The 18,726-nt window shown below is 41.5% G+C and overlaps 1 protein-coding gene across 1 annotated transcript in view; it reads left to right on the forward strand.

The window, feature by feature from the left end:
- Positions 1–16,914: 16,914 nt before the first annotated feature.
- The window catches only part of VSIG1 (V-set and immunoglobulin domain containing 1), a 31,631-nt gene continuing 29,819 nt past the window's right edge, over positions 16,915–18,726 (forward strand). Inside the window, exon 1 of the mRNA XM_020902204.2 lies at positions 16,915–17,127. Within this exon, the coding sequence (XP_020757863.2) occupies positions 17,079–17,127 (49 nt within the window). The 5' untranslated portion in view covers positions 16,915–17,078. The remainder of the gene's footprint in view (positions 17,128–18,726) is intronic.

The raw sequence follows: 18,726 nt of genomic DNA on the forward strand, positions 1-18,726 counted from the left end.
TTAGGATGTTTTTAGTGGATGGATAAGAGTGTTGCAGACACTGGAACAAGGAATGATTAAGCCTTTAACTATGAAATCTGTCACAGTGGTTTATACTCCTTCTTGTGCTTTGAGTTTTAAGCCCATTTAGGCAGAGGCATTGTAAGGTCAGTATTGACTTGTAAGGGTTCTACAGCCTTTATTTTTCCTGTATCTGTAGATAAGGGGGCCCCAAGGATATTGGGTAATGAAGAACTTAAATCAGAAAACTGAGGTAATTTTAGGGAGAAAGTGAATGGAGGACTCAAGAGTAGTCCTCAGGTACTACTTAGGTATTCAAGCAAAGCCAACATAAGATGTGTTATCAGAGTTTAAAAGATCAAGAAAAAGTCCTTTGGGTGTACACCTAGTAGTAGTTTCCCATTGAGCCAAAAGGTCCCATCTGAATTGGTTAGAGAAGGTGGAAGGACTGAAGAGAAAGGTATGTTGAGAAGTTACGGTTCTCAGGGGTAGTTAGGCAAAGTTAGAGGTTATGATAGGCAAAGGGCTAAGCAAGACAGAGAGAGTTTGTTCAATTGGTAAATCCCACTATGGAGAATTTTTTATTATCCTAAGAGAGAGTGGTGGGAAACTAGAAGAAGTTAATGGTAGAGAGTGTGGCTCCAGTGTCTACTAAAAATGAGATTGAATGACCATTTATGAATTGTTGTTCAGTTGCTCAGTGGTGTCCAACTCTTTCCAACCCCATGGACTGTAGCCCGCTAGGCTTCCCTGTCCCTCACCATCTCCCAGAGCTTACTCAAACGCACATCCATTGAGTCGGTGATGCCATCTAACCAACTCATCCTCTGTCATCCCCTTCTCCTCCTGCCTTCAGTCCTTCTCAGCATCAGAGTTGGTTCTTCACATCAGGTGGCCAGAGTATTGGAGCTTCAGCATCAGTCCTTCCAATGAATATTCAGGGTTAATTTCCTTTAGGATTGACTGATTTGATCTTCTTGCTGTCCAAGGGACAGCATTTATGAATAAATAGAGTTATTTCTCTTTGCTGATCCAAAGGTAATTAGGGATACTCTAGGATGTCTTCCTCAGAGGGGAGGAGTTGCTTTGTTTCTTATTGAGCAGTCTGTGTAGGTTGCCAGGTAAAATACAGGAACTAAATTTGAATGTCGGATATGGAACAAATCATTTTTTAGTGTACATGTGTCCCAGATATTTCATGAGACATACTCATGCTAAGATATTACTTGTTGTTTATCTGAAAATAAAAAAAAATTCTGTATTTTATTTTGCTAAATCTGGCAATCCTAGTTGGCCAAAGTGGGACAGTCACAGGCCCAATGTCATTTTCTCTGTAATACCTGCAGGTATTCAAGCCTATCCATGTTATATTTGTGGAGGGCCTTTTATTTCCTTCAAGCTGTTCAACTCATTACTACATAAATTTGTGGTGTGTGGTTTTCTGTTTGTTTATTATGCTTTCCACAAAATGATGAACAAAAAGTGCTGGACACCAAGTGGAACTCATGAATGGGTATAGTCTGCCAGCCTGTTTTATGCTTCCAATATTTCAGGCTTAAAGCCTTTAACAAAGAATGTGCAGATTGCTGTAGGGGTGTTAGCATTAATACCCAACCCTGAATATTCTTTAGAAGGGGTTTCTCTTTGGTCCCTACAATTAGAGACAGATTCATCATGCTCTTGTTGACAGGTTTGGATTATTCCTTAGTCAATAGAAGAGGGAAAACCTTCAGGGATTGCCTTGAAAAGACTTTCTCCTATCTCTATGACTTTTGCATATCTGGAGAGTTCTGAAGGTAGGGATCTGAAGGTGAGAGGAAGCTAAGAAAGGGAAAGAGGAGAGAAAGAGGGCAGAGCAAAAGACAGAGAGCAGGAGAGGAGGAATGCCAGGAGGGAATTAGTTTATAAGAGTCAGTCACAGAGTTAGAAAGGAGAAGATCTTTAGGAAGAGAGAAGGCTGAGATTATTTTAAGAGAGAACTCAATAAATTAGAATTGTTCTGAGCTGGTTATTTTCTCAGCTTCTCATTACCAGTTAAAGAAAGCTGTCCATTGTTAGTTAGCCATCTTATTTCCTTTTATTCTAAGGTACACACTTCGACGGGCCCCAAGAGTCCCAAATTGACCACTGCAGTTCAAAATTGTCTTCCTCAACACATAGATGACCAAAAAGCACACAAAAAGATGCTCAGCATTGCTAATTATTAGAGAAATGCAAATCAGAACTACAATGAGGTATCACCTCACACTGGTCAGAATGGCCATCATCAAAAAGTCTACAAACAATAAATGCTGGAGAGAATGTGGAGAAAAGGGAACCCTTCCTACACTGTTGGTGGGAATGTAAATTGGTGCAGCCACTGTGGAGAACAGTATGGAGGTTCCTTAAAAAGCTAAAAATAGAGTTACCATATGATCCAGCAATCCCACTCCTGGGCATATGTCTGGAGAAAACCATAATTCAAAAAGATACATGCTCCCCAATGTTCATTGCAGGAATATTTACAATAGCTGAAAGTAATAACAACATTGTAAATCAACTATACCCCAATATAAAATAAAAATTAAATTTAAAAGAAACAAAATTGTCTTCCTCAAAGTCACTCCATTCAGCCCATAATAAAAGAGATCAACATAGAAGAAAAGAGAAAGACCTCACTTAAACTTAGAATCATCATCCCATACTCTGTTCCCAGAGAACCTCAAAATACAAAAAGAAAATAGAGGCAGTCAGATAATATGTTCACCCTTTCAAAGAATCAAAGCCTGCAACTTGTGTGCAACAAAAAAGAACTGGAGCACATGAGCGGGAATGGTACTCACCATTTGACCCAGAAGGGGCCTCCAAGAAGGGAGGAAGAGGTTCCCCAGTATGCTCTATCAGTAGCTGAATCTCAGTAGGCCTGAGGGTTATCCAGACCCCAAGAAGGAAGGAAGAGGTTCCCCAGTATGCTCTATCAGTAGCTGAATCTCAGTAGGCCTGAGGGTTATCCAGACCCAATCTGAAGTTACAGACTTTATTCAGGTGATTTGCATCCGGGAGCATCTCGACATTAGGGCTCTTCCTGAGCCAAAGCAGGATTGGGTTTATTTATTTATTTGGCTGTGTCAGGTCTTAGTTGCATCATGCGGGATCTTTCCATGTGGCACACGGACTCTAGTTCTGTGCATGGGCTTCAGAGTGCATGGGCTTCAGTAGTTGCGGCATGCAGGCTTAGTTGCCTCGCAGCTTGTGGGATCTTAGTTCTCTGACCAGGGATCAAACCTGCGTCCCCTGCATTGCAAGGTGGATTCTAACCACTGGGCCACCAGGGAAGTCCCAGGATTGGGAGTTTCATAGGATGAGAAGAAGAGAGGGTTATAGGACTGTTGTCATGTGTCAGGTTGCAGTTTTCTTTAACTGTTAGTGCTGCACACCTTGTGGTTGGAATGGTTGGAGATTGTTCTGGTTTATGGCAACTCTCTGAGCAATCTCATTTTGGCTGCTTGCAGAACAGTTCTTTGGAAAACTGACTTTTTTGAGCCTATGGGTCCTCTCTTAACTCTTGAATGCCAGTTAAGGTACAGGGGACAGGGAGCAAAAATAAGAAAAATAAAAAGAGATATTTCAAGCAAGGAAAAAACTGGGATATATTTTACTTCTTTTACAGTTGTCTTTCAGCTTCCACCATGTACTCACTCTCCACTCAGATACTCAGATTCTCAAGTTCAAATGCCAGATTTTTCTTTTCTTGTACTACATAGCTCGAACCTTTCCAATGCTCCCCACAAGATATCTTTGCACCCCAGGTTTGTTGCCTTCATAAACTCCACCCCACAGCCACAGGACAGGTCACCTCTGTTGGGTGAGGAGCATGAAATCAGGGAGGACTTCATGGAGGAGGCTGTATCTGAGCTGGGGCCTTGACAGATGGGGCAGGATCTGCTTAAGCTGAGACGGTAAGACTTTCCAGTAAGAGATAATAGTATGAATTTGTTCATTCTTCAAATAAAGTATTGTGGAGAGCCTTCTTGGCACTAGGTGCCAATTGTATACTGACTAAGAGTATGGTTTTTGAGGACAAAGACTTAAATCCCAAGCCTTGCCACTTCCTAGCCATAGGGGTTGGAAAATCAGCTATAACTTACTCAGTGAAGCACACAGAATAGAGACTGACAAATTGGAGAGCAAAATCCCTGTTTAATGGGGATAACAGCTCAGATGCTGACAGTCATAGCTATGTGGGCTAGTTGGGGGTGATACTCTGATAGTTCAAAAAAGCTAAAATTCTAGATTTTATGTGAATTTTTTTAATTTTTAAAGTATAGGCTGCTTCATTTCAAAGAATAAGTTTGCAGGTCAAACTATATACATCTGTGGCTGACTCTCTCCATGGTTGAAAACTTTGTCCCCTCTGACTTAAAGGCTTAACTCTGTACTTGGTACAGCAGGCAGAATCCTCTAACCAACACCTTTGCTTCATCCCAGCCTTGATTTTCTCTATATCTCTCCTTCCTTGCTGCTCTGTGGCCCAACACAGTAAAGTTGTTCTCCACATGATCCTCTGTATTCATGCATATGTAGTTGAAATGTCCTTCTCCACATCCCCACCTCAATTTTCTTTTCCTAACATCTCCTACTCTTTAAGAGCTATCTTCCTTTAAGAAGCAAGCCTTCACCAGCTCCTCCTCTGTTATTCCCAAAACCCTGGTTAGTACTTACTTAACTGCACTGTGTTGTCATTCCCTGTCTGTTCATATTTCTTTTCCACTAGTCTGAGTATACTGTGCCTGGGACATAAGGACATGCAATGAATATTTATTTCATAAATGAATAAATGGAATGAATGTGTGTTTACAAGGTCACTTGCTATATGTAACCATGCATCAAGAAAAACATGAAGCCCCATTTCTATCCACTCATCCATTTATCTAGCAGATATTTATTGAGCACCAATTATATGCCAGGGACTGTTCTAGGTGATGGAGATTCAGGAATGAACATGCCAAGCAAAGTCCCTCTCTTCACATAGCTCATATTTTAGTGTGGGAAGACACTAAACAAAATATTTACTACAATGTGAGATGGTAATAAATGTCACAAGGAGAATATAAAAGCTGGTGAAGCCTTAGAAGGTGACAGGTGCACTTTTAGATAGGGTAGTTGGGAAAGGGATCTCTGGAAAGGTGACACAAGCAAAGATTTGTGGGAAGGGTGGGAGCAAACCATACAGATAGCTGGAGGAGAACACTAAGTGCAAAGGCCCTGGAGCAGGAGCATGCTTGGCATGTTTAAGGAATAACAAGGAGGCCAGGGTGGCTACTGAGGAGTGAGCAAGGTGGGGAGTGGTGGGAGGTCAGAGAGGCAACGGAGGGCTAGACCATATTATCGTCACCCTCCTCAACTGCCCATAGACCACAAGCCTTAGCTGAAAAATGGGGTAAGGAATTTCAGTCTTGTTGGGTTGTGTGGTAGCAGTGCCAGGGAGATACACATGAGTCAAAGTGGCTTTTCTTACAGATACATGCTTCTCTTAATGCCCTTACTATCCAGAGTTTTTACTGCAAGGCTCTCAAGATGCAGGTCCCACCTGAGACCAGGTGCTGTTTGCCTTGGGAGGGTCATGAAGTGGTGGAGATTGGTCAGTTATTTCCTGCTGGTTGGGGCCGGAACCAGGCTGCACACCTCCACCCAGTTGGAAAGGGCTCCGGAGCTGTTGTTCATCAGATACATGGATGTTTAGTACAAGTCTCAAGTTTCCCACTTCTACACCTTTTCCTCTCCCAGGAAGAGGGAGCTTTCCTCTCCCAAGAAGTCTTCTTTTTTTTCCATTTATTTTTATTAGTTGTAGGTGAATTACTTTACAATATTGTAGTGGTTTTTGCCATACGTTGACATGAATCACCCATGGATTTACATTTGTTCCCCATCCTGAACCCTCCTCCCACCTCCCTCCCCATCTCATCCCTCTTCCCAAGAAGTCTTCAAACTTGCCCTGGGTTTCACTCCATGAAATGAAGGATTTGGACCCAATGGTCTAGAGCTGTCACATCATGTCTGTGTCTTAACTCTTCCTGCATGACAGGCCACCTGATTTCTCACCCTGGAAGTAGGCTTCCTGTGGGCCTCTTCATGTAGCTGCATGCAGGTATAAGCATAACTCTGCAGCTTATTAAAAAACAGTGGTGGTGGCAGAGTTTGACTGAAACCTCAAGGTCTCTTTTCCCAAACATTGCCTCCTACAGCTTCTCTTCTCCTGCATGCCCTGACATTCCTGCCATTAATCATCCCTCACAAGTAAAGGTGAATGACTATCTCTGGGGGTAACATCTGGGATCCAGCAGGCCTACCCACCCTACCCAAGCAAGACTCAATCAAGCTCCTGGAAGGCAGAAAGACAGAATATCTCCTTTGAGTGAGAGACACACAGGCTTCCAGACTGTCAGAAAAACCAGTGGGGGAGGCTCAGGCCAAGGTCTCTGCTGAGTGGCCCTGAGCAGCTCTAGCACACGAAGTGCCAGGGGCCACTGGGAGCTGACTCCCTGGGAGTTCTGTAATGGATTGTGTCTCTGAAGGAAAATGTGACTGACCTTGTAGCGTGATTTGGGGCTAGCTATTCTGTAATTTATTGCTGAGTCGTGGAGCTTTCAGACCTGGAGGCACAGTTTAATCTCCTAGATGAGCATAGGAGAAGGATACAATTTATCAAGGTCTGGTCACTCACAGGAAGCCTCCCTACTTCTGCTTTGCTGATCTCAGTTTTGTGCTTCCCCCAGAGTTGCTGCTGCCAAGGGTTATGGGAACCCTAAGTCCTCCTTCATATCGGAAGTGCTGAGTCAGTGGAGGAGGCTTTGGAGGTGGGGGTGCTGGTGCCTCCCAGTGGCCCAACACCTGGGGCCAAGGAAGAACCCCAGGTGGGGGAGGAGGATAGACACTTCCCTTAGACTCTAGGGTTAAAGCATCTTGTGAGCTTAGCTTGGCCTGGGCTCCTGGCCCAAATTTCATCCTTTATTAGCTCTGTAAATATAGAGGTGTATTGTGAGCCACAGTGTCCCTGTCACTTTAAACCAGAAGTTGCAAGATCATGTGAGGTGGGCCTGGTATAAGCAGTTGAGGGTTGTAGGGACTGTGAGCACTGGAGGTTTACAAGCCCCGTGTAAAGGCAGCAGCCACTCCTCAGATATCCTCAGTTGGTGCCACACTGCAGTCTGCCTGGATGGCCTCATCTATCAGTGGTTTTAGGAGAAAGATCTTTACAAAGTGATTTTAGAAATTTCCCATGTATTTCAATATTGATAAAGAATTACATTTGTATTGATACAACAAGCTCATCTATAGCACTTACTATATGTAGGCACTGTTCTAAACACTTTGCAAATAATAAGGTGTATAATTCTTACAGTAATCGCAGTCTCATGAGGTCAGTCTTCTTTTGTCTCATTTTGTGGGTGAGGAAAATGAGGCACAAAGAATTGAAGTAACTTACCCACAGTCCCTCAGCTGGTAAATGGCAAAGTCCGGGCTTAAAGCCAAGTAGCCTGACTCTGTAGACCGTACTCTTTGTCACTTTGCTAGGCTGCCTCATTAAAACTAGCAAACAAGCAAAGCTTATATAAACAGCAAAAACAAAACACCATGGAGGACAAAAACCAAACAGACAAGTAAGCACAAAAACAGGCTTTTCATATGCTTTAAACCAAATCCAACAGGATTTGACACTTTTTCTGTTTTCTCCTGCCTTTGTAATGTCTTCTTTGTAAGCTCTTTCATGCCTGACCTCCATCTTAACAACTCTTTTAGATATTCCCAACACTCTTTGCCCAGCCTGTCCATAAAGCAACCTGGCCTCTTTGCCTTATTGTCATTCTACCTCTCTGTTTTCATTGTTCATTCTAGATTTTTACCTTCAAAAATCCTACTCACATCCTCCTGGAATCCCTCTCTCTTGCCAGGTGGATCCTATGGAACTCATTCTGCAAAGAAGATTTGGGTGTTTGCAGCCCTCCCTTTCAATGGCCCACAAGCCTCTTTCTGTACTTGTGTTTATTTGTCCTCTGTGTTGCATAGTGTGGCCTTTCATAATTGTGTACCTCTAAGCATCAGTCCCTAAGTGTGTATTTAGTGTGTATTTGTCTTGTCTTCCCAACACGAGTGTGAGCCATTTAAGCAGGGGCTGTGTTAATTGTGTATTCTGCTGTCCCTTGTTCAGAGCCAGGAGGTCACATCACTTAATTGGCAAGGGGATCGGAGTTGGAGCTGTCACACTTGGGCCCAAGGCCTCGCTCTGCCACTTACAAACTCTGTGACCAAAGAAAACTCATTTTACCTCTCTTAACTTCATTTCCCTCACTTGTAAAACAAGGAGCATACCTAATACCTCCTTCACAAGATTAGTGTGAGACACAATGCATATGAAATGCTTAACCCAGGGCCTATCAGCTAGTAAGCCTTCAGCATTTGGCAGCTCTTATTACTATGTCACAGTGCCGTTAATCAGCTCATGGAGCTGTGAAACTCCTCAATGTCTTGGCTCCAAAAAAATCTCTGATTTTCAGGGTTAACTTCACTCAGGCATGGCAATTTTAGGAAGTGTTGAATAGGACTAGTTGAACAACTAAACCAACCCACCAACCAACTAAACAAAAACCAAAGCAAGGCCCTGCAATTATACTATTAAAATGTGATTTTTTTTCAGGATTCAAATCAAACTTCATCTCTCCCAGTTGGAAGGAATGGGAGGGTGTGGGACCTCTTTGGGCTGAATAGATGTAGATGTGTCCCTGTATGTGTGCACATTTGCACATGCTTGCGCCTGCACATATGTATTTTTTGAAGCACAGCCTATGACATGTGTTTGTACAGTGCGTCAACACAAACTGCCTAGGAGTAGGCTTCCCCAAACACATGAATGTACACAGCGGGTTGAGTCACACTATCAGTTAACATAGGGTTCCTGGTACTAACCCTTTCCAGCCTCCCTACTATCACTAGGTAAGCAATCCCATGCTACTCGACACAAGCTGACTCATACTTTTTGTTAAAACACAACTTACCAAAGGAGAATTTTTTGGATGCTTCTCTCTTCCAGGACAGGAAACAAAGATTCCCCAAATTCAACAGGACAGCAACCTCCATAGCTCTACCTAAATATATTCCCATAGTGCCTTTGATTAACAGCTTTACTAGAGGCTGCTGGAAGACTCTCAACAATGTTTCCAGAGAGCATATTTAGGGGGTGTGAGTTCACACCAGATTGATTGTCGTGGGAAATTCCAGTCCTTACAATGTAGGGATGGGAGGGAGAGGAGGGACTCTTTCACTGAATAACACCATCACAGAATTCACTTGACAGATTTTCTTTCTGGAACCCCTAGTTTGGAACCCCCAGGCTCCTTGTGTGGAGAATTGCAAAATTTTTTGTCACTTCTTTTTTATTGTTTTCAAGGCAACTCAGTGTTAGCTTGGAATAAGGAAGTTTGTTTTTGTTGATGATACTGATATTACTCTAGATTCGTTTATTAACAAATATACCAGATCATGCACACCCAAATAAATTCCGCCTTTTAAATATTCACTTTGATATATCAAGAATTTGGAAAAGTGAATTCACCAAACATTACTAGGTCAGTTCCTTTAAATCACAGTCTGCCATAAGTTAGTGTACTTCTAAAGGTGACTGGCTCAGTGGCAAAGAATCTGCCTGCAATGCAGGAGATGTTGTTTGATCTCTGGGTCAGGAAGATCCCCTGGAGAAGGAAATGGCAACCCACTTCAGTATTCTTGCCTGGGAACCCCATAGACAGAGGAGCTTGGCGGGCTACAGTCCATGTGGTTGCAAAAGAGTTGGACATGACTTAGCGACTAAGGCTAATTAACTAAACAACAACAATAAAACCTTAAGTTAATAGTATGTGTCCCAGAACCAGGTATCTTGGGCTGAGGTCCTGACTCTGGCATTTATGTGATGTTTGGAAAAATTCTCTCTGAGCCTCACTTTCAGCAATAAGGTGGTTATTGGAACTGAGGTTTTGACCACCAGCAGTTTTACTTCTGAGGAGGATGACTGACAGCCATTTCACAACAGGGAACTGGTAAAGCAAGATAAATATGGCTGCTCAGTAGATGTGTGCAGTAAAGGATGGGGAGAGCAGAAGACCACTTAAGTGTGCAGGTGAGTAGGATGCAGGCTATATATAATAACAGGAATATTCGAGGCCAGTTGTGAGGATGAGAATATGAGTCCTGAGGCTATGTGTTGCTATATTTGAGGTTTGTGCAAATTGCTTCATTTCCCTGTGCTTCTGTTTCTTCCCTTATAAAATAAACATCATAAAACTGCCTACATCATAAGGCTTTGAAGAAGACTGTGATATAATGAATATAAAGAGCTTAGCATAATGTCTGGCCCATAACAAGCTCAGTGTGTGGGGGGGGCAGGGAGGAGGAGGGAGGGAGGGAGAAATCACCTAAACACAGTCCTTATCCTCCTTCAGAGCTTGCATTCTTAGAAGCATGCAGAAGACCAGTACATGAATATCTGCCCTATCATCTAAGTGCTGGGCAAATGGTATTCACTAGTGCTGTAAAGATGAGGTGACATCATATGGGAATCAGGAAACAATATATTGAGGGTTAGGCTCAGGGGATGAGTAGGTATTTGACAATTAAACTTGATGGGGTGGGATATCTAAAGGAGGGAGTAGCTTCGTAAGGGCGCAGGGGTGGGAAAGCGAGGCACAGGTTCAGGAAACAGAGTAATTTTGTTTGAAGACTACTTGTAAGACTTTGGCCAGTTCTGACACTCTTAGGTGTTACAAATAGCAGAAAATAGACAGCAGAGGTAGGTTGAGGATGCCAGATTAAAAACATTTATGTCTTGGCAAAAAGGTGATGGGGTGTCACAGCAGCTTTTTGATGATAAGAATGACACAATTACATTGGATTTTCAGAAAGCTTATCAGACAGGGTTACAAAAGATGGATTTGAGAAGAAGATTTGAGTCCAGGAGATGGGCTCAGAGGCTACTGCGGCCATCTAAATGACAGATGACAGTGACTGCACTGAAGGATGACAGGAGATGGAAAGAAGAAGATGAACTACAAAGACGTTCTCAGTAGGATTTGACACTGCAACATTGACCGAGGGACTAAAAGTACAAGGCGATGTGTGGGAGCACCAGCAGCAGTGACTGGGGAATGGCGCAGGTTCAGCGATAGAGGGTGACCTGTGTGAGGTCAAATTTGCAGTACTAGTGGGGCATATAAGCAGGGCCATGTGGCAGGCAGTTGGAAAAAGCACTGAAGCTTCAATGGCATGGTGATTGCACAAGGAGTTTTTGAAACAAGTTCTTCGGAACAATTCCAACAGGAATGAATGAGAATCTTTAGACTCAAAGCACTGACTAGATTGTGCCCTTCTATACATAATTCAACACTGTAAAAAATCATATAAAACCATAAAATGTGCATTAGGAAGTCCAGTAAATTCTGACTTTTCCCACGAAAATCAGACATTTCAACTATCAAAAATATATATGGAAAGCATTACTCCCAAATCTCTCTGTTTGTCTCTCTCTCATAATGGTGCCCTAAGAATGGCCTTGGTCTGTCTTTTGGAAACCTGAGATTGACTTCTGAGCCAGGTCCCAAGCCACACAAAGACAGCAGGCTCATCACCTTATAATTATGCCTCATTTCTTGACCACAGAACAGCGTTACTGAACTTGATCACCTATTTAATTGATTAGAATTAGCCTCAAATGATCTAGCTATTGTCAGAGAAAATTCCCTTAAAGGGTAAAGATTTGCTCTTATTTAGGACATGAGGGCATTAAAAAAAATTTCACCCTATCTCACACAATACACAAAGATAAATTCCAAATGGATTAAATCCAGTTTCACAAGTGAGTTAGTGAGTGAAAGTCACTCAGTTGTGCCCAGTTCTTTGCAACCCCATGGACTAGTCCATGGGATTCTCCAGGCCAGAATACTGGAGTGGGTAGCCTTTCCCTTATCCAGGGGATTTTCCCAACCCAGGGATCGAACCCAGGTCACAAGTTTGTTCATTTAACAAAAAAAGAATATACAGAGATCCCTGCCCTCTTGAAACTTACTTTCTGATCAGGTGAAAAAGTAAACAGTAAGTAAGCTGTATAGTATTTTGGACATTAATGAGTGCTGTGAAAAAAGGAAAAGCTAGTAGGAGTTGGAAAGGCTGGAGTGGGGTAAGCTGTAGTTTTAAAGTGTGAACAAGGGAGATATTGAAAACTGACATTTGAGCAAAGACTTGAAGATGAGGGAGTTTGCCCTGTTGATATCTGGGGCTAGAGTGTCAGAGACAGAGGCAACTGCCAGTGAAAATGCCCTAAAAAGTGGGAGCATACTTAGCTGGATTGGATGGTCAACAAGAAGAGCAGTTAGGGGCTTCCCAGGTGGTCCAGTGGTTAGGCCTCTGCACTCCAATGCATGGGGTGTGGGTTTGATCCCTGGTTGGGGAACTAAGATCCCATATCCACCTTAGCTAAAAGAATTAAATAGTAATAATAAATGTCTTTAAAAAAAAAAGAGCAGGTGGCTGGAGCAGAATGAGAGAGGGAAGAATGGTAGGAGATAAGGTTGGCAGAGGATGAGATGGTTAGACAGCATCACTGACTCAATGGACATGAATTTGAGCAAACTCCAGGAGATAGTGAAGGACAGGGAAGCCTGGTGTGCTGTAGTCCATGGGGTCACAAAGAGTTGGACACGACTTAGCAACTGAACAACAACAAAGTTATTGTTGTTTTAAAGACTTTGACTTTTATTCTAAGAGAAATTGGGAACTACAGGAGGATCTTGAGCAAAAGTGAGATGTGAGCTGACTTGCATAGAAAAGAATCATTCCAATCGCTGTGAGAATAGACAATGGGGACGAGGCAAAAGCAGGTAGACCAGTTAGGGGCAATTGGAGTGAGCCAGGTAATTGACGCTGGTGGCTCAGAGTCAGATGGTAACAGTTAAAGTGGAGAAAGTGGCCGGAGCCTGGGAATATCTTGGACATGGACCCAAAAAGAATTTGCTGATGAATTAGATGTATGTGAGGGAAGGAGAGGAGTCAAGGATAACACAAAGGCTGTTGGCCTGAGGAAGAGGAAGGAGAGAATTCCCATAACTGAAAGATGGGAAAAAATTATAGAAACATTAGAAAAAATATAACATTTTAATATTAACATAATAATATATAATATTATTTCTATAATCTTAGATTGGAAATGGATTTCTTAAAGAAGACATGAAACCTGGAAGCTACAAAGAAACGATTGCTAGATTTAACTACTGCAAAATGCAAAAGTCTTTATAGTAAAAGACAATTTTTTTTAAAAAGTGATAGACTGGAAGAAAATATTTATAATGTATATACCAAACTCAGGTTAAAATTCATAACTGTAAAGAGTACTTCTGCAATATCAAAAGAAAACTCAAGTGGGAAAATGGTATAAGGTCATAAAACAAGCATTTACAAGAAAAAGTACACCGGTTAGGCCAACAAATCTATGAAAAGAGGCTCAACCTAATTAGAGAAATACAAATTTAAATAACAATGCAATAGCAGTTTTTAGCTGTGATATTAATACAATTAAAAGACTGATAAATCTCATTGTTGACAAGGCCATGGAGAAACGGGCACTCTCATACACTCTTTTAACACAGGTATAGATTTGTAAAGAATTTCTGGTGAGCAATTTTTCATAATATGCCCAAAATTAAAATGTTCATACCCTTTGATCATCTAGCAGTTTCATTTCTAGGTACCCAATCTAGAGAAATCATCACATAAGTGGGCAGAGATACAAGCAAAAGGAAGTTCATTTCACCATTGTTTATAAGACTTTTGTTTTAAAGACTGGAAATGGCCTAAGAATTCCGCATTAGGAGAATGTTAAAATAAGTTGTGGTACATTCATACTATGAAATATCATATGGCCTTAAAACAGATAAGGTAGCTCTATAGATGTAGCTGTGCATGGTGACATAAACAGAGAACAAAAATGCTTCCTGGGGGGGGGGGGAAGCTACTTACAGAACAATCTATATTATGATTACCTTTCCTTTAAAAAACCCACCTCATATGCCTGTATGTAAATTCATAGAAAGGCTGAGAAAAATGCAAAACTCTCACTGCTTGTGAACATGGCATGCGATTACACACGTGGGTGAGAGAATAGGGCTTTCTATGCAGGTGAGAGAATGGGGCTTTCTTTTTACCCTCTGTATGCTTCTTTGTTCTTTGATATCCCTTCACAAGCAAAATGTATTACTTTTGTAATTTTTAAGTATAAAAATGAGGGAAAAATCAGATACTGCCAGTTTCTGAATGTTCCCAAGGAAGAACCCTGGAGGCAGTATGTTTGTTACTATATATTCACACTGGGCCACTGTGCGTTGTGATGGGAGGGACAGCATCAAATGCGTGTTATGTGGCCTTGGGAAAGACACAACATTTCTGAGCCTCCATTTTCTTATATAGAGAATGTAGATAATACCTGCCCTATCTATTTTACTGTTAGTTGTGAAGATAAAATGGAAAAACAGTTTTAAAAATTGTGAAGCTCTGTAAAACTGTGCAAGATATTTGATAATATTTCATGTCCCAGTTAGTGACTTGCTTCTTCTGAGAGATAGTCAGTGATACCAAATTCAGTCCAAAGTGGAAACTTTCTCTCTTAGAGTTTATTTTCACAGAGCTCTACTTGTCCAAGTTAGGTCACACAGAGCAGCAGTGCAGGCATTTTACTTAAATCCTCTAGGGTGTTTTGTGTTTGTATGAGAGATTCTGTCTGATGCTGCGGGGTTTTAGCAACAGCTTTAAGCCAACCCCTCCTCTCCCCATCTCAGAGTCAACCATCTTGGATATACCGAATTAATTAACAGGGTCTTCTTAGCACTTGCTTTATGCTTAGCACTCCCCTGTGGGTGGGAGGCCAGACGTTCAGGTTTGCCTGGGACTGTCATGATTTATACTATCTGTCCCATGTAATTGGAGAAGAAAATGGCAACTCACTCCAGTGTTCTTGACTGGAGAATCCCATTGGACAGAGAAGCCTGGCAGGCCACAATCCGTGGCTTCGCGAAGAGTTGGATATGACTGAGCAACTAAGCATAGCACAGCACAAGACTCTCCCTTAGGGAAGCCTAGGTACCCAAAGGGCCAGTAGATCATGTGGGCGGCGATAGAGTGGGGGGCATAAGGGAACTTGGGTGACAAAGACATGTAACAGTTATTTGGGGAAAAAAGCGTTGCCTTGCACTCAAGCTGTGTCTTGGGAAAGGAAAGAAATGTTCTTTCTCTGCCACCTGCAGCTCTTTCTTCTTCTCCCCTACCCTGTATTGCCCAGCACCAAGAATTCAAGCCAGTGCTAGACTATGCTGTGTGTGGGTTTGGGAACAAGACTTCATTTAAGCATTGCTTTAGCAGGAAATGTGTACTCTTGGATTCAATCAATGGGCTAACCAATAAATTTTGGGACATGCTCCTTCTTAAGTTGGGAACTGCCTGTATAAGACCTGGTCCCCATCCTGGAAGGGCTCATAGACAGTCTACTTAGGGGAGACCTCATTAATACACAGACTACTGAAGGGTAATCTGGTACCAACTGAGGGTATTGTATCTAAGTATAATACAGATTTATCCAAGAGGGAGTCCAGAGAGAGGCAGTTTATGAGCTCTTCAAAATTTTCACATAGGACAGTATGACTGATCTGTGCTAAGAATATGCTTAGATAGCAAGAGGAAGGAGGAGAAAGTTCTAAGTAGGGATCGAGTTCACTGGAAGCCAAGGTTTGGCATCAGACATGAGCATGGACAGGGAATGCTTCGAGAAGGTATGATATCTGATGAGATCAAATGGCTTTCTGAGGAGTGGTGGGAAGTTCACTTGGCTGAGATGAGATGGTGTCAAATGCTTTCTGTAACTTAAAGTTCATAAAACATATCACTGCAGTTTGCACATATTTCATGTGATTAAACACTCTTTGAGGCAATACCTTTTGACAGCATTTTTCAGGTGGACGATTTAACCTGACTTAAATTCAGGTGAGACATGGGCAAGATCTTAGAAGGTTGGGAATCCAAATTAAGTGTGTGCTCCCTTCTAGTGAACATTCTTAAGTGTGCATTCCCTTCTAGTGAACTCCCTTTCTAAGTTAACCCTGTGGCACCTATTCAGTATCCTAATTCTGAAAAAATTCAGACTCATCCAGTGGAAGTCTTAGCTCATTTATTTACTCTGCGACCCCATGGACTGTAGCCCTCAAGGCTCCTCTATCCATTTTTCAGGCAAGAATACTGGAATGGGTTGCCATTTCCTCCTCCAGGGATCTTCCTGACCCAGGGATCGAACCTGCATCTCCTGCATTGCAGGCAGATTCTTTACCTGCTGAGCCATTGGGAAGCCCAACCAATTTGAAAAATTAGATGAATGAATAAAAGGAACAGGATTTCTAACTTGAAAGACAAAAACGTGCAATTCACTCTACTACTAGGGCTTCAAAAAAGTGTGATGTGTCCAGAGTTTGTTCACATTGAAACAGGATGCTTTCTTGCTTCATGTCCCCTGTGCCCTTCCTGTGAACCCTGTCTCCTGAGAAAATCTTAGAACATTAATTTGCTAAGTTAATTTGTAAAAGGTTAGTGAATCAATGCCATAAGGCATTTATGGAAATATTTGAAATTAATTAACCTTGTCAACTTTTATTTATATAGGTTCTCTTCCAATTATAACTTTTCCCCTCAAGTATAACTTTTTAATAAGATTAATTTTAAACAATAAAACTTAGGAATCTGTGTACAAAGAACTGTAAGAATTTAAATACGTGGGTTTATCATTAACACAGTAGCAAATATATCAAGGAAACACGCCCCATGAGAAACATTTCAAAGAAACACACATCTGCTCTGAGAAAGGTCTGTAACCAATAAGTAAGCCCCAAGAAGCTTGTTTGCTTGGTGATGCCGGCAGATAAGCCTGGCAAACCTCGGTGTGACTGAAGAAGTCAGTTTGAGACTCAGCCTAGCCCAGGCAAGCTACTGGACCTTGACTGCGCTCAGCGAACCTCAGCACAATGGGGTTAACATTTTGGAAGGTGTTTCTGATTCTCAACTGCCTTGCAGGTAAGGAGAGCAGATCTCCAGCCCACCAAAGATCATTGGGAATGGAGTTTCCTTTTAAACTGAAATTGCAATTTTTTTTACATAGAATATTCCCCTCCTGTGCTTAAAAGGAACTATATTAGTGTGCTGAGTAAAACAATTTTCAGAAAACTTGCTTAGCAAATATGTGCTATGCTGATATTTTGGGAACCCAGGCTGTAAATAGAATTGTTTTATGTAGCTTCTGAATTAGAATCACCCCCCCCCCCAAAATTGCAGTATCTTTCTTTTTTTAGCTTGAAAGTTGAACAGATGAATTTACTCAGAAGCTGAAGTTTGTGTCAATGATACTTTTTTCCCTCTGTTTTACTGGACTGTTTCCTTCAAACTCATTTTGATTGACTTGCTAAACCTGGCTGGGAGTGCCTGTCATGCTTAACTATCTAACATTTCCTAAGAGTTGTACTTTTCAGGATAAGATGGTATTTAGGAAAATACGTGAGTAATTTATTGTTGCGCACAACATGGGTGTTTTTAGGGATTTGAGCAAAACAAAATCATTTTTAGAGTCAAAATCCTAATATTGGTAGACCCAGGAGAGATCACTAATTCAGAAAAATCCCTTGGTTAGTTTTTTCAGATACCAGATATATTTTGAATCTCTTCTTATGATAAATTAGGTCCATGGTAGATTCAATAAGGTTGTTTATCCAAGAAATGTCTTTGCAACCCCATGGACTATACAATCCATGGAATTCTCTAGGCCAGAATATTGGAGTGGGTAGCCTTTCTCTTCTCCAGGGGATCTTCCCAACCCAAAGATCGAACCCAGGTCTCCCACAATGCAGGCGGATTCTTTACCAGCTGAATCACAAGGGAAGCCCTAAGTAATATTAGGCAGTTACTAGAATGAGGTTTACTAAGCATATTTAACAACATAAGAAAATTCTCAAGATAAAATACTAAGGGAAAAGCAGGATATACCCACATGCCTAGAATAAATTCTTAGAAGGTTATGTACCAAACTGTTCATGATGATTACCTCTGGCTGATGGGGTTATAGATGATTTTAATCTTACTCCCCTGCCTTTTCATATTTTCTATGGTTTCTACAAAGAACACTGTATTACACTATTTATATCATCAGAAATGTTACTTTTCAAAACTATATGATATTTAGTAATAATTCTCTAAATGTTCATTGCTAAATGTTTAAGCAGGCATGTTCTGTGGAGTTACCTCCAGTGATCTAGCCAGGACTTTGAACTGGAAAAAGCTGCCTTTCTCAATTTCCATCCTGGTGGGAACATATGTTCCTATTTTCCCTTTCCTCCAGGAATATTCATTTTAAACCTTAACATTAGACAGTGAAAGTCTTTGTCCCTTTAAAAGAGATTCCGATCATTAGCTAATTGGGTTGCCATGGGCCTTCTGCTGCAGCCTCTAAAATCACACCTGTAGTCAACACCTACTTCCCCCTCTGAGGCTTACCTCTGGCCTGTACTAGATACCCATTTTGGAACAGTTACAAGAGTGGCTTCTACTATAACTAATGTAGACACAATTTTTACTGATTATAAATGTAATGTATGGTCTTTGTAGACAGTTGGAAATATGGAA

Source organism: Odocoileus virginianus, unplaced genomic scaffold (genome assembly GCF_023699985.2).
Source record: "Odocoileus virginianus isolate 20LAN1187 ecotype Illinois unplaced genomic scaffold, Ovbor_1.2 Unplaced_Scaffold_1, whole genome shotgun sequence".
Classification (NCBI taxonomy): Eukaryota; Metazoa; Chordata; class Mammalia; order Artiodactyla; family Cervidae; genus Odocoileus; species Odocoileus virginianus.